Source organism: Equus asinus, chromosome 7, assembly GCF_041296235.1.
Source record: "Equus asinus isolate D_3611 breed Donkey chromosome 7, EquAss-T2T_v2, whole genome shotgun sequence".
Classification (NCBI taxonomy): Eukaryota; Metazoa; Chordata; class Mammalia; order Perissodactyla; family Equidae; genus Equus; species Equus asinus.
In genome coordinates, this window is record NC_091796.1 from 86,629,572 (window position 1) to 86,645,058 (window position 15,487).

Sequence of the window (15,487 nt, forward strand, 5' to 3'; positions counted from 1 at the left end):
ACAAAGGAACAATTTCTTCAGGTTTCTCACCCCTTCTCCTTCCAAGTCCCTTATTTGCTCTTGTAAAGACTAGGTCATGCACTGCCAATGCCTCTCCTCCCATAACAATAAGGAGAAAAGTATCTCATGAATTAAAAATGACATGATTTTGCTTATCTAGAATGTGATTCAGAGAAGAGCTTTCAGTTGCCTGTTGTTTATTGACATGTGGAGATGATAGCCAGCAGCTGGGGTGCTGTGCTTTTGGTAGCCTTCTGTGGCCCAGGGAAGAGGTGAACCAGGAAAACTCAGCATTGAGTGGAGAGATGGAGAGGGTTGTGAACTGTTGCAGCACTTTTCATTAGATGCTTTCAAAGGAAGGCACTGGGCTACATAGAATCTTCCTTGGTGTATTTGCATGGATATTACCATAAATATGCATGAGATTTACATACACTTTTTTTTGTACATTGGTTTTATTCCTTGTTTATTGCTTGTGATATTCTCTTCTCTGTCCTGATGTTATTTTTTTCTATGGCCTTCCACATGAAACAAGTTCTTTTGTTTCAAACACAGCCAGATTTCAGGGGCGAAAGGGACGCATTTCTTTTGGTGAGCAAATGTAATACACATAGGGTAGGGGGAATAGGTTTCTGGCTCAATTCATCCCAGGTTTGGGATGGTTTGTAAGTCAATGCTTGGCTCCAGGGAATTTTTTATGGGCTTTGACAAGTAGAGTAGGAGCATGTGGTCTATCCAGAGTGATGGGCAAAAGGAAAGGTAACTGATATTTAGAGAAGAGTCCAGGGCGCTAGGAGTCCAGAGTAGACAAACTGTGTGGTCCTGGGCAACTCACTCATTCCTAGTCATAAGTTTCTTCCTTAATAAAATAAGGGCATTAAATCAGGCAATCTGCAAAATTCCTTATAGCTTTAAAATTTATTATTTTGACAGACTCCTTGCTCTAATTATATGAAAAATATTAAGCACCATGTAGCACATTGAATAATATCCCAGTGCCTTGCTGTTCTGTGTCAAGCCTTCCCTCTGTGAAGGGTACTCGATGATTAATTTAAGCTTGTTGTTAGAGGCCCTCTTTTCCTTGCTCATTTATCTCAGTTCAGTGGGCGCACAAGGTGTAACTTAAATGTTTGCAGAAGACACCCATTAATTGGCCACGTGTGGTGCCAAGGACAGGTGTAGTAGTTGGCTCTGTGCACATTTCGTCTGTAGGAAAAGAGCTTTGGGGTAATAACTGCATTTGATTTGCCATCTTCTCCTTTAGATCTGGGTCAGCTCCAGGTCTACTGAACAAGGGCTTGTCCAGTTGCATTTAACAAAGGCATTTATTTAGATGAGAGGAGAGATCATGACAATAGACAGGGCACTAGGGTTTGGATAGATCTATTTCAAACACACAGTGTCAAATTTCTGCTCTATGATTTTTTTTTCTATTCTGCTTTTTCTCCCCAAATCCCCCCAGTACACAATTGTATATTTTAGTTGTGGGTCCTTCTAGTTGTGATACTGCTCTATGATTTTATTTTTTGGCTATTTTTGGAAAATTGTATCAGGCATGCATTATGTGCTGAGTGGTACTTGCTACTTACATATGTGTAAGCAACACAGTGGTCATTTATGAGTGGACAGGTCTCTTTTGCTTATACCAGTGTGTGTGCAAACAGAAATATGCAGGTACACAGACATCATTGAGACCCCCTGGAACATACAGAACAAACTTAATGTCTTCTTTAACTCTCAAGAATATGAAGTTGAGGTTCATGTTTTAATGATGACTTGATGCTACGATTAATCCAATAGTGTGTAGTGGGTGGTCATTTCTCCACATTGTAAGGGTGACTCCTTACAGCTCGTACCTCGTGATGAGAAAATATTTATTTTATTTTACTCAAGTGACTTACTAAGAGCTATGATGGTTGATAAAGATCTGAGTTGAGGTGAAATTGGCTTTGGTTAATAGGCTGGCATGTAGTTCTGGAAGGGAAAATAGAATTCCCTCCTTTTATAGGCCCCAGTCTTTAAAGGGGAACTGAATATCTAAACTTGCATTGTTGCCTATTCCTTTCTTTAATAAGGTGCTTTTGAGCAGCCCTGATATGAAATAGGCCACTCTAAGTGAGGCTGCCTGGAGGGAGGACAAATGAAAGTCCACATGCTGTGAGTTGAAATTATAAGGCAAATCAACAAATGATTAAATAAAATATGTTTTATCATCTTACTTTGACAAACATAGCTTTGTAACTACCTGATAAGCTAGGTTCAAATTTGGAATTTTTGGATTCCTCAGAGTCCTGCCTTGGGAAATGGTAGCACAGGGAGAACCAGCCCCTCTGGTCCTCTGCCTGTGACCTATTCCCCTTCTCTCCCCACCTCTGGCTCCAGCCTGTATCACAAGAGGTCTGGTATAAAGGTGCTTAGATCCCTGAGCCAACGTGGCCAAGCTCCATCGAAACCCCTGCAAACAGTGCCACATGGCTGGCCCTCAGACATCAAGGTATGCACACTGGCAGCACAGTTTGCCTTCAGAAAGAAGGATCCAGAGAAGAGATTGCACAAGCCCTGGAAACAGACTTGAGGCTCTTTGGGTAGGAAATTACAGATCCTGAGTATCCAGAATATGATCTTGAAAGAGAATATGGGCTCCAGTGGAATGCCGTCTTGGCTCTACGGACCCCTAGTCCTGTGAAGAGAGATGTCCCATAGGATGGTCCGATCAGGGCCATCTAAAGCAGGAGACCCTCAGAGCTGAGGTCCCTTTGAGTCTAAAGGAGGTATTGCTATCTTGTCAAAGCATCTCACCAAAATTCATTCTGTTACCTTTTCCTCACTTGCTTGATCACCTTCTCAGGTCCAGCCTCCTATTTAATAACCCAGTCACATTCCATTGGGCTCAGGACTCTACCATGGAAACCAAAGTCAGCTGGGTTATTGATGGATGGAAATCAGAGCCAGATCTCTCAGGGCAATTGATTTTTATTTATTGGTCAATAAAAGGTACCTAGAGCTAAAGAACCTTTGTTGGAACAGTTAATTATCTATTCTAAACCAGCTCTTCTACGAGCATTTAAAAACCATCATTGAAGCAAAAGCAATGTAAGCTTCCCTTTACCATTTTGCGTGAAATTTCTCTTTAGGTTTTTCTCTGAGAAATTTGAAGGAAAGGCTGCCTTCTCCTGCACCCTGGTGTTGGTCTTCTACGCTTGTGTGGATACATAGTTTCTCTGTGGTTGGCGTCTCTGCTAGTTTCCCTGATACTGCTTATAGGCCTTGTGGAAGAGTTGGAGGGAGTGTTGTGCTGGTATCAGCCCAGTGGCAGGGACAGTGCCCTTGGGGCATGTTCTCTGGTATTTGCATAGATCTGACTCATGCTAGTCAAGCATTGACTGCTTTCCTCTTCCCTTTTCCTACAGCTCGAGAGGAGAATGTGGCCACTTTCCGAGGCTCAGAGTACCTGTGTTATGACCTGTCTCAGAACCCAATCCAGAGCAGCAGTGATGAAATCACCCTCTCCTTTAAGACCTGGCAGCGGAATGGGCTCATCCTGCACACTGGCAAGTCGGCTGACTATGTCAACCTGGCTCTGAAGGATGGTGCAGTCTCCTTGGTCATTAACCTGGGGTCTGGGGCCTTTGAGGCCATTGTGGAGCCAGTGAATGGAAAATTCAATGACAACGCCTGGCACGATGTCAAAGTGACACGCAACCTCCGGCAGGTAATGGCTGAGGGGAGAGAGTGCCTGGAGGCTCATTCTAGGTAGCTGGGGAGGAAGTTTGTGAAGCAGGTGATGGGTGCGGTAGAGACCAGTAAAGATATGGGTTTGGTTTTGTCAAAGTCTAACTTTCTCCCAGTCTTCGCAATTTCACACGGAAAATTATTAAAATATGTTTCTCCTCATACTTCAATTCTCCATTTGTGCTTGTTATTTAAGAAAAAAGTTCAGTTGTATAGATAATAAAAGTTATAAGTACTTTCATTCCTTTTATTCTGCTTTCCTTTTTATCATTTTCTTATTTACATTTGAATCTTGTATTATTGTTAAATTCAATTAGGGCCAGTGTTTTGTTTCTGCAGCGTGGTAGATTTTCCTCAATCTTTGAATATGTGTTTTCCTTTTTAATTAAGTTAGCCATTGCCAGGATAGTATAATTTTAATTCCTTCCAGAAAAAGTCTTTCTTTTTCTCTTCCTTTTAATTTACCACCCCTCTCCCACTTTTATTTTGTCGGTTGTTATGTTAACCACTAGGCTTGGGATGAATTAGCTGGAATCTTTCTGAATTCCTCTGTTTCTCTGTTCCTTGGTGCGGCGGTCCTATTTTATTGCCCTTGTCTCTCCCTCCGAGACTCTTCAGTTGACTGGGAGACCTGGCAAGTGGAAGGACTCAAATAAAAAAGTCAACTTTGGAGCAGCCTTTCCTGGTTCTGTCCGTGCTTGAGAACCTCCCATCGCTTGCCGATTCTAAGCAGGCAACTCCGTCAGGTGACAACACTCTCAGGAAGCCTTAGCCAAGTGAAGTTGTTTTCAATTTCATAACTAATAGTAATAACAATAATATTTTACTGGCCCACATCAAAAAAGAAAAGCATTTCCTGTAAAAGACAAGGTCTTGCTGAGATTGCCTTTTCCAGGTTGCTGTTTTCACTTGGTTTTTCTACTTGTGAATTTGTCATTAAACCCAGTTGGACAGGATTCATCTTCAGTAATCAGAAAACATTAGGCAAATTTCTCATCGAATTTTCTTCTTCAGTGTGATTGATTTAATGCCTTTGAATGTAAATGTGAAAGCATAAGATCTCACAGGTGTTTGCGTATGTTTTCTGTTTGATAAAAATGTAACTTCTTAATAATTCTAAATATATGGAGAAGTCTCAAACACTTGGAAACACACAATATTCGAAACACCCATTTCCACACTTAAGTAGGCTGAGGAAGCCACCTGGTGGGAGATTCTGTTCTATCTGTGGTGAAGTTGCTAAGTAACACAGGACTTAAGAGTCCCCAGTCATCTTTATACACGTGGATTGGACATTTTTGAACCACTGTTCTATGTTTTTCCTCCAAGGACAAAGAATCACCCTATTGCTGATGTTTTCTTTCATGGTCCCTCATCTATACTTACTTGGAAGAGACCTTCCCAACTGTCAAGAGAGACCAAATCAAATTTCCACTTGCTAAAATATAAGGGCTTAATATGTTTGAGTTGCAGAGACTAAGCCAAAAAGTGAAATATGACCTTTTGCCAGTTTTGATTGGCAGGTACACAATAACACCCTCTAGGCTTGGGTCAGTGGAGAGGAGAATTTTCATATACTGGGGAGCAGAATCAGGGTATGGTTCTTACCAACCAACCTGTTTCTCTAACTCTCTCCCACCTCATACACTTCTTTGCCATTCTAGAGTGATTCCAATTAACCGGAGAAAGGCTTACTTTCATTTCTACTAAAAACACTTTTTAAAAATAGAATTGGGCCCCAATTCAGTCCTATAAACTGAAAGGGGAATAAACCAAACTATAATGCAAATATTGGTTGTGCTGTTTTAGTCAGAGCAAGCAGAGGCAAGTGACCCTGGAGGGTTTCTCTTCTGAATTCTAACCCAAGCCCTCTCTGTGCCCTTGGACGAGCTATTTTGCCTTTCTGCACCACAGTTTCCATTTGTGAGGTGGTGATTACAATCCTCCCCAGCCATGTGTGATGGCTAAATATGCAAAGCACCTTATGTTCCAGAAGGATTATGAGCTCATCCATGGTCTGGGTGCTAGACTCGCTGTGACATGCACACATTTTATAGGCCAAGTATTCTGTCATGAAGGTGACCGTGTCTGTCCGTCACCAAGGATGCAGCTAAGTAGAGCTCTCAGTTCTAGACAAGGCTACAGAGGTTCTAGGGCACTGGGACATTTCTTAGCAGAAGGAGCATGAGTCTCATAGAGAAAGTGCACCTAAAATTGGACCTCACTGAAATCCTGACTGAAGTTTGCATCCAAATGTAATTTATTGAAGGACAGGGAAATCTCAGAAAAGCACAGTTGATTTTGCAAAGCAATCCTTTCAGCACTGAATCATCTAAGATTATTATTTTGCCCATTAAAAATAACATCTTTTTGAGTTTCCTAGGCTACATCGGTAGGTATGGGAAGTCCTTGTTTATTTCAATTTAAATCACAAATCCCTTCATAAACATTTGAGATGTTTATGGTCGCTTCGTCTATTTTTTGGGTAAGATTGACAGGCTTCTGTGGCAAAAATTCATCTGAGGAAAGCTTACTTGGAGTTTCCTGGAATATTCCTTACCAAATGGAGCAGAATTTCCCCGATTTCCTCATTCTTGGTAATTTACTCATGGTTCTGCCTTTGAGCCAAGTTGGGCCAAGGCCAGATACTTCACTCGGGGTTCTGATTAAAGGAAGGAGTGTGGACTATCTGTTCAAGATTATTACTGGGATGAGGGACAGATGTAGTGAGGTATTTGTGTGGGGTTTTGTTTGTTGTTGTTGTTTATTTTGGTCCATGACCTTGCCTGAGTCCAGGGTCATGGCTACCATGTTGTAGGGCTTTGCTAAACATGTTTAACCTGCCAGTCTTCTCTGCTGTCCATACAAGAAATTGCTTAAAAGCTTGGAAAGCTTTCATAATGAGAAATGGGGGCAGAGCAATTCAAACAGAAAGCATTCTGGCAAAGTAAACAAAATAATAATTTCATTGAATAATAAAGAAGACTCCACTATTTTGATGCATTCTAATGACACAGTTATTCTGAACTGAGAGGAAAGGAAAGATGAGAATGTTTCCCTCCTGCCACACAAATCCACACAAAGTCAAGGGGGCCATGGGTCTTTAAATTACCTATGGAAACCCAGATAAGCAAATGATGTGGCCTTCCTCTGCCAGATGCGACCTGTAAAATGTTTTAAGTTCTTTTCATTCTAGGAGAGAGTCATGATCATCTGTGCATGTAGTCAGAGTCAGACGTGAAAAAAACTCCCCAGCCTATTGATATTTCAGCTCTGTCTGTTTATCTACATGTAGAATGATAAACTTTGGGGTCTTTTTTTTTTTAAGGGCAGGTAGAATGCGTATGTGCTGGGGGGTGGGGAGGGACGGGGGCAGTGCTCATTCAGAAGAGCCTTTGGAAAGTAAGTATGATGCTAATTCTAATGGGGTGAGGTCTGGTCTGAGTGGTGTTTGGAAGAAGTGGGGAGTTAAAATGACAAGGTGGCCTGCAGCTCCCTTCCTAGCTGAGCCTGGAGTGCCAAGGTTTTCCATAGAGTCCTGGTCTCATTGTCTTCCCCTACTCTCTTTTTCTGTGTCGGGTACCTTTTTTTTGAAAAACTAACACAAGATCATTCATGCAATGTGTCATTTTACTAACCGACTAATGTACTAACACCCTAACGACTCATCTTTGTTTTTAGTTTTTTTAATTAACAATCGTTCTGTTCACAATTTTTAATTTCCTTTCTTCCCCCTTTTCCGCAAAGCACTCAGGCATCGGACACGCTATGGTAAACAAACTACATTGTCTGGTAGATATCATTCTTATTGTCTCTTTTTTTGGGTTTGCCGTGTGTTGCCCTCCTTTTCCTCCCCAAACCCCCTTTTATCCTCTTTAGACTTGCTTCTTCTTCTTTAAAATTTTTTTGTTGAATTAAATGCAAGCCTTTCTTTTTCTTTTAAAAAAAAGGGAAAGGGATGCACCTGTCCTGGAAATGATATTTGGACAAGTTTGGTTGGGATGGTTTCCTTTTCTCCAGTTTGTAATTTTTTTCTAAAAAATAATTTTCTAAAGAAATATTCTTCATTTAGCTAAATTTACTTTGTTTTATTTTCTTCTTTTACAACTTCCAACTTACAGACCAGGGACAACAGGATATCTATTGAGGAATTTCTTCTCTCTGTGTCTTCCTATCCCTCACTCTTCCTCCTTTCTTTTCTCTCCTCCCCACTCCTTAATCCCTTTATTCTTTCCCTTTTGAGTGGCCACGGCTGCCACAGGTGATCTGGGGAGGAAAGCACTCTACTTCCTATATTCTTCCTCTCCTTTCTTTCACCTTCCTCCCCACCGTGGCCAAAGGGAGCTCCGCCACTTGTGTTCTCCATACAACCTCTGCATGGCATGTTCCCGTCTTGTGGATTTCCCCATTGGCATCGGAATCTGTTCCCTCATTTTCCTCCTCATTACTAACAACCTGCCAATCATTAACCCAATTCCACTTTCTTCTCTCTTTTTTTTATATCCACTCCTCTTCATTGTCCTCTCATCATTCATATTTTGGGGTTGGGTTTGGACTTTTTCTTTTCTTTTTTTTCAGTGAGGGAGGTGGCAGGCAGGGGAAAAACACCCCTTAGTTTTGAGTGGTTTTTTTGTTTCACTTCCATCTTGTTTTTCAGTTTGTTCAGTGCATGTAAGTGTGAAGTGGATTTTGATTCTTTCTGTTGGTTCCATTTCCGTTGGTCCTCACCCTTTCCCACTTCCCTACCCTTTTCTTCTGCCTTCTCTCTTGGCTCCAGATAATTTTCGCATGGGTGTGTCTGTGTATGGTGTGTGCATGCTTTGAGGCTCCATCTTTTCTCTCCTTTCATGGATGTTGGGTGTACGGGTGCTATTTCCTCCCTGTGGGCATTATTATTATTTTGGTTATTATGCCTCATCATTCCTTTCTTTTTGTTAGAGTTGCCTTTTTGGTTTGGGTCATTTCTTCTCTTGGTGGTGGTAATGGCAGTGAAGGGAGGGCAGGGGTTGGTGTCCCAGGGTCGTGTATGGCATGTATCATTCATGACACATCAAATTCGAGACCCTTCTCCTTCCCTCCCTGAATGCATGTGACATTGTTAGCGTGGTGTGAGCCTAAAAGAAACAAATAAAAAAGAAAAGAAAAAAGAAAAAAAAAAAACACCAACAACCAAAGACCAACCCCTAATAAACCTCATCGTCAAATGTCTCCTTTGCTGTTTTTCATTGCCACCATAAATAACAATCATTAACAAAAATAAATGATCATTTTTCCAATGAACTGAGACAAGTGATGTTGTCTGAGGATAGTTCCATTTTCTAGCCTGACTAACAAAGAGTGCAATGGGTAGAGCAAGTTGCTCAGCTTGGCAATTCCAACAAACTCTCCCAGGAGTCTGCAGGGGAATGCTGGAGGCTTGGGCCACAGGAAAGACAGACTAGAATATGGAACTTGGCTGCACCTACCAAAATCAAACCAAATTAGAAAGAATACCTCACCAAAATTGTTACAAACGTGACACCACAGGTAGGGGAAGCCACTGGATTTTAATAGGACTATAAGGTCATTGTTGGGATTTTTTTGTCCCTATGTCCCTCCACCAGGTGACAATCTCTGTGGATGGCATCCTTACCACGACGGGCTACACTCAGGAGGACTACACCATGCTGGGCTCAGACGACTTCTTCTACGTGGGAGGAAGCCCGAGTACCGCTGACTTGCCAGGCTCACCTGTCAGCAACAACTTCATGGGCTGTCTTAAAGAGGTAAAGTTCATACACTCCATTTAATACACTGACTGTCTATGAACAAATGAAATTTCCAGTTCAATGACTGCATTTTTCCTCTGATCCATTCCGTTAGGCCACAGGTTGTAGCAGAAAAGACTTTGGACTTGCAAGTAGAGTTCTAGGTTTGGGGTCCGTGTTAAGCTGGTTGCTTGACCTTGGGTTTGCCGCTTAAGTGCTCTGTGGTTCTGTTTTCTCATCTTACTAGTGGGGAACCTTATCCCATAGGTAGCTATGCTTTATAAATTAAGTGAAATAACACAAATGAAAGGACTTTGAAATCACAAGGAACTAGTGGTGTGTAAAGTTTGATTTTGTGCTTTTGACTTGGCAAGTAGGGAAACTCCAGCTAAAAGTGGTTCAAACTGTGGTTGTATGTCTTGTCTAAGGCATGTGTATTATTTTACCTTAGCCAAGCTTGGTGCTCCCAAGAGTCTCATTATTTAAGATGAAGGAAAATTCTCAGAATGTAACATTAAGACCTAGAAGACTAGTGTTTCCTTTTTTTGTTTTTTGTTTTTTTCCTGAAAGCTAGCAACTATGAGAAAGCAGTGGGGCTTTGCCATTAGTCATTTATTACTATTGTAGCTGATGTGTTGAGACCTCTGTCTGAGAGCAAAGGAGCTTCAGTCAAGTGTAAGTTCAATCTCTAAGGTCAATTGTTGAAGCAAAAAGAATCAGACTTGATTTGGTAGAATCCTTTTAGAACACTGTGTCATCAGAGTGGTACACTGCACTTCTTTGTTTAATCTAAGCTAAGCTTGATTGCCTAAGATATCTATACCATTTCCCTGGGGAAATTCTTTGAAAAGCTAACAGTGTCCTTTCTTGTAGATAAAGATCTCATGTGACATCTTATGAGCCTCCTCTCAGGGCATATGTTATTCTTATTATGGCTATTTGAAATTTGTTGAACATCAGTTATATATAAGATAGCATTGTACATTCATTCATTCATACCACTCAACTGTGAGCCATGTCACGACAGGATTTTCATCTGTTATACCTGGCATATGGTAGATACATAATAAGTATTTATTGAATGGATACATTTATCAAATAATCATTGGATACCTATTTTTGTGCTGTAACTAAACTCTTGGCTCTTTACAAGCCATAGTCTCCATGCTTGAAGACTTTATAATCTAGCAAAGAAGATGAAATCTGTAAGTGAACAATTACAGTTTAGGACACTATGTGTCCAGTGCCACAGATTAAATGCTCTCATTGAGTAGAGGAAACAAATAGATTTAAAGTGGGAGTCAGTTTTGGAGAGGAATTGATATTCGAGCTGGGCCTTGCTACAATAAACCATGTGTGAACCGAGAGGAAGGGGTAGGAAGGAGACATGACAAAGGAAGGAAAAATCCAATTACAGCCTTGTATTGTTCTTGGTCTGAGGACAAATTACAGAAGAGAACCCAAAGAGCGTTTTCCTCTTTCTGCTGGACGTTCGTTCCCTAGGCTTCTGCTGGCTACAGGGACTCCACTGGTCATTCCTGATGAGATTGCAGTAGACACAGAGCACTTCTTCCCTGGGATTTACTCCCATTTGGATAGAATAAAAGTGTAAACTACTCCGTGTCTAATGAACCCTGAAAGGCTCTTAAACACGGTTAAGTAACACTGCATTGGACTTGCACTTTCATCAGAAATAGATAGGAACATTCTGTTACCGTGTATGTGGCTCAGGCAGAAATGAGGCATTGATTGCTGTGGAAAGCTCATCCATTTTGCAGTGAAACAGCCCTGAGCACAGAGTTTCTCTTGGACAGGATCTGGGAGTGGCCTCTAGAACCAGTCTTCCCCTTTACACAATTATATTGAACCATGTCTCAATGATGTATTTTGAGACAAAGGAGCAATTCCCCAACTGCAAATCTATCAATGAAGAAGGACGCCCCTGAATATTTTGAAGCAAGCCTCATAAAAACATGAAGATCTCTCTATAACTTTATCCGTGCAGAGCCTAAAGTAAATAAAATCTACACAAACACACACATACACACACATATTCACACTCTTACACTGCGCAGGTAGAGAGCAGACAGCTTCAAAAGTCAGTGAAAAGTGTCACTTAATAGCTTAAAAATTAAAGGCCATTCAGAAAAATAGTGTCAATAACTGAAATACCAGTAATTAGTAATAAAAATATACACATACCTTAGCTAGCAGCACAAATTTACATGTAAGTCCAGATCAAGTTAGAAAAGAGAAAGTCCAGTACACTGGGGGAAATGATAGGCAAAATGAGAACTGTATTAACTTTTGCCCCCTTCCGTCTTTTACATGGATAGTGTTCTAGTCTCTCTAAGGGACTCAGGGGGCTTTCTCACTGGTCTGAGTGTGTTACATGGATAACTTTGAGTCTAATGCAGTCCTGGCACATTCTTTCTTTCCATTAATCATTACAATTCACTTTTCTGTGGGCAGGTCTGGGAAATTCTTCTCTAATTTTTGGAATTTCTCTTTGACATAAATAGCAAAAGCTTCCAGCTGTGTTGGGATTTTGTTCCTTGATAAGTCCTACTTACCCACTTTAACTATTTACCCGTAGAACAGTCTCCAGTTGTTTTCCAATTCCTTCCTCCCTTCCCTCTTTCTTCCTTTTTCTATTTTCTCTTGCCATTTGTGGCTCTAAGTTGCCTTAAGTTGAACTGGCTGCTTTTATGTGTTATTTTCTTCAAAATGGGGACATAGTAGAAGGACTATGAGGTTTCTGTTCCAGATCATTGAAACTTTGTGTGTGGCACAAAACAAGTTTTATCTTTGGAACTACAGTTACTTCACACCTAAAAGTTAAGTTCTGTCTCCACTAATTGAGCAACTGTGGATTTCACCTGTGTGCACATCTCCTCACTTGATAACACTGTAAAAGCCACAACAAAGAGTGTCCAAGTTGCATCAAATTCTTGTGGTTCTCCGCATGCCCTAGTTATCTATCCAAAATTTGTGTCCACTTAAACATCACAAAGTCACCATCTTGTTCCTTATCAGATTTTCCTGTGTCTGTCTTATTTTTGTTTTTATTGCATCTCCAGCTCCTAGAATGGTTTTTGGTGCCTGGTGGACTCTCAATAAATATTTGCTGAGTGAGGTCACATGTTTGTAAATTAATAAATACCTTTTAGATAAATTCTCTTAGGCACCATTGACCATGTGACTTTCTTGGGCTTACTAAAGAACATCTTGACATGGCAATAGTTAAGTCTTTCAGGAATCCCCCAGCTATCTGATATGAGAGAAGTATTACATAAAAAGGCTAAGAAAGGCTAAGATAATGGATCGGAATCTCCTCTGGGAAGAACGGGATTGAAAAGGCTTTGGGGAAGGTGTCATAGTATAATGAAAAGAATCTTGGGTTTAACATCAGAAAACCTGGCTGGGAATACCAGCTTTATGACTGACTATTTGGCCTAGAATAGGCCATGGATCTTATTTGGGTCTCAGTTTCTCAACCCACAACATGGATAATAGGACTTCTGTTGTGTTCTTCTTAAAGACAAATGAAATAATGTACATGAAAGTGAAACCATACAGAAATATACAATGGCGTTTTGCTATAATAATTATTATTAAGAATTGTGTAATGCATCTTATTAACAGTTAATGAATATAAATATAAGCCTAAGTGAAGATGCATTAGCACATGCATATCTCTGTATTTCCCAGATTAGCAAATCACTGTCTTGGGGAAAAAACAACTTTATTCTGAGATTTGCCCTACTAAGGTTCTCTCATCTTTGCTAAGTAGGGATAATTTGTCCCACCCACCCTCATCATTACCTGGTTTATTTCCTTCGGATATTTATTTATCTGACAACTGTCAGTCTTCCTCTATTTAAATGTGAGCTTCATGAAGACAAAAGCCTTATATGTTTACAAGTGTTTTCCCAGCACCTACATGAGTCCCTGGCATAAAATAATGCCTGCAATAGGTGTCTGGAATAAATAAATGAATGAGTTAACCTCATGGAGCTCTAAACTCTGATGGAGTTTAGATCAACAGATATATACTGAAAACCTACATTATGCTAAGGACTGTGCTAAGATACAAAGACGGCTCAGACATGGTTCCTGCTTTAGAGGACCTCACAGTTAGTGGGGGAGACAGATGGTCAAATAATTTCAATAAAAGGCAGTTAATGCACAAAAAGAGGCATTCACAGGTGCAGTGGGGCTGCTGAAGAGAAGGGCTTAACATATCCTGAGGTTCAGGAAAACTCTGTGAAGGAGGTAATGCCTAAGGTGAGGCTTGAAGATGAATAGAAGTGAACAGGGGATAATGGAGGGAGTGGTGCTCCAGGATGATGGGGCAGCATGAACAAAGGCAAGGAGGCAGGGCACATCATGGTGTCTGGGCATACAGTTTGCTAATTTCAGGGTGCAAAATATGAGATTAGGAGTTTTGAAAATACAACTGAAAGTTAGGTAGGGACCAGGTCATAGAGAGTTTTATTTTGTGCTGTACCCTTGGACTTTGGGTAGTGGGGAGCCATTGAAGGATCCTGAGTAGTAGAATGACTTGGTCAGATTGGCATCTTGTCCATCAGCATTTAAACTCCTTGAGAACTGAAGTTAGTCCAAGTATGACTTCCACCTGATGTATATTATTGTCCTAGGAAGTTGAAAAGCAGGGTCAGGAAGGCCTGGTCCATTGGCTTAAGCATTGGGCCAGGAAAGTGCCTCTCTGAATCTTAAAATTTCTCCAGTAAAGCACTTCCTTATGACTCTTGTTTCAGTTTCCAACAACTCTCCCTATCAGGACATACATTTCTCTTTTCTTCGGTCCTTGGTGTTACTGAACTATTATTGTTGGATGAAACACAAGGTGGTAGAAGAAAGCCAAGTCAAGACTGAGTTGCACGAATAATGTCTCTGTCACCAGCACCAGGGAGCTTACTTAACCCATCACAATATCCACCTATGTGTTGGGGCCTTCCGTGTGGTTTGATCTGGTTCTTTCTACACTATCCTCCTTTCTCCCTATTCTGTTACTTCTCCCCTGGTATTTTGATTCTCCATTTGGCTCTCCATTTTCCCATGGAGAAGCTCAAGTGCTGCTGAGATCTCTGGGACAAGATGGTCTTTCTCACCTCCCTTTTCTCATGGCGTCTCTAATGGTGAAGAAGGAAAAGCAGGAGAATTGGGGAGTGGAACACATATTTAAAGGAAAAAGGATTGGGTAGAACATCACTGTGCACATTACATTCCACATCCCTTTGTGATTATTAGCCATTTAAAACCAAGTGGGATTTTGCAGCCAGAGATAGTCTCTGAACAGATGATTAATGGTCTAATCTGTAATAACTTTACATTTTATGGAACCCTGATAGGAGTCCACATCTGGTGAGCCAAGCTATTTAAGGCTGTGTTAATTCTGTTAATTGCTATACGTTTATTTGAATTGCTGGCACCTGCGGGCTTTGGGATAATGTGTTTGTTGGTGCCTTTTTTTGGGTACTGTACTCATTTTATTGTACCCCATCTCACTATCTTTTGCTGCTGTCTCTTACGCTATCACAGTTTCTCTTCCAATTTTTCTTTCGTCTTATCCTCTTGCTTCTTCACTCACTATACATTTTTCTTTTCTTCCTGTTCCCATTTTCCCTACCGCTTTACTTTCCAAGCTCTTGTTTTCGTATCCTTCCTGATTTCTCGGGTGGAGATAAATCGCTGTGTCCATAATCAGGCAAATTTAGGTCATGAGTTGTGGCTTAGCACTGAGAATACTGTGTGGTCCCAGGTAAGTTAAGATCAAGTTTAGAGTCAGCATGAAAGAGGAGAAGAGGGTTACCTTTAGCAGCACAAATCCAGGGTCTGAATCTTGCCCAGAGCCATTCATTACCAGCTGCAAGACTTATAGCAAGTCACTTCACTGCTCTTAGCCTCGGTTTTTTCATCAGATAATAATAACGACTACAAACACTTTTATGTTGGGAGCAGATGGGATAAAAAAATGGAAGTGC

The 15,487-nt window shown here is 40.9% G+C and overlaps 1 protein-coding gene across 21 annotated transcripts in view; it reads left to right on the forward strand.

Annotated features, from left to right (window-relative positions):
• The window catches only part of NRXN3 (neurexin 3), a 1,439,541-nt gene that overhangs the window by 363,553 nt on the left and 1,060,501 nt on the right, over positions 1 to 15,487 (forward strand). For 13 of the 21 annotated variants that reach the window (XR_011504710.1, XR_011504711.1, XR_011504714.1 and 10 more), the window contains 3 exons: positions 3,411 to 3,712; positions 7,480 to 7,503; positions 9,336 to 9,497. Coding sequence is in view for 16 of the 21 variants with exons in the window: in XM_070514127.1 (XP_070370228.1) it covers positions 3,411 to 3,712; positions 7,480 to 7,503; positions 9,336 to 9,497 (488 nt within the window). In the remaining 5 variants the exon portion in view is untranslated. The remainder of the gene's footprint in view (positions 1 to 3,410; positions 3,713 to 7,479; positions 7,504 to 9,335; positions 9,498 to 15,487) is intronic. The other 8 variants (XR_011504713.1, XM_044774121.2, XM_070514131.1 and 5 more) reach the window with 1 other exon arrangement.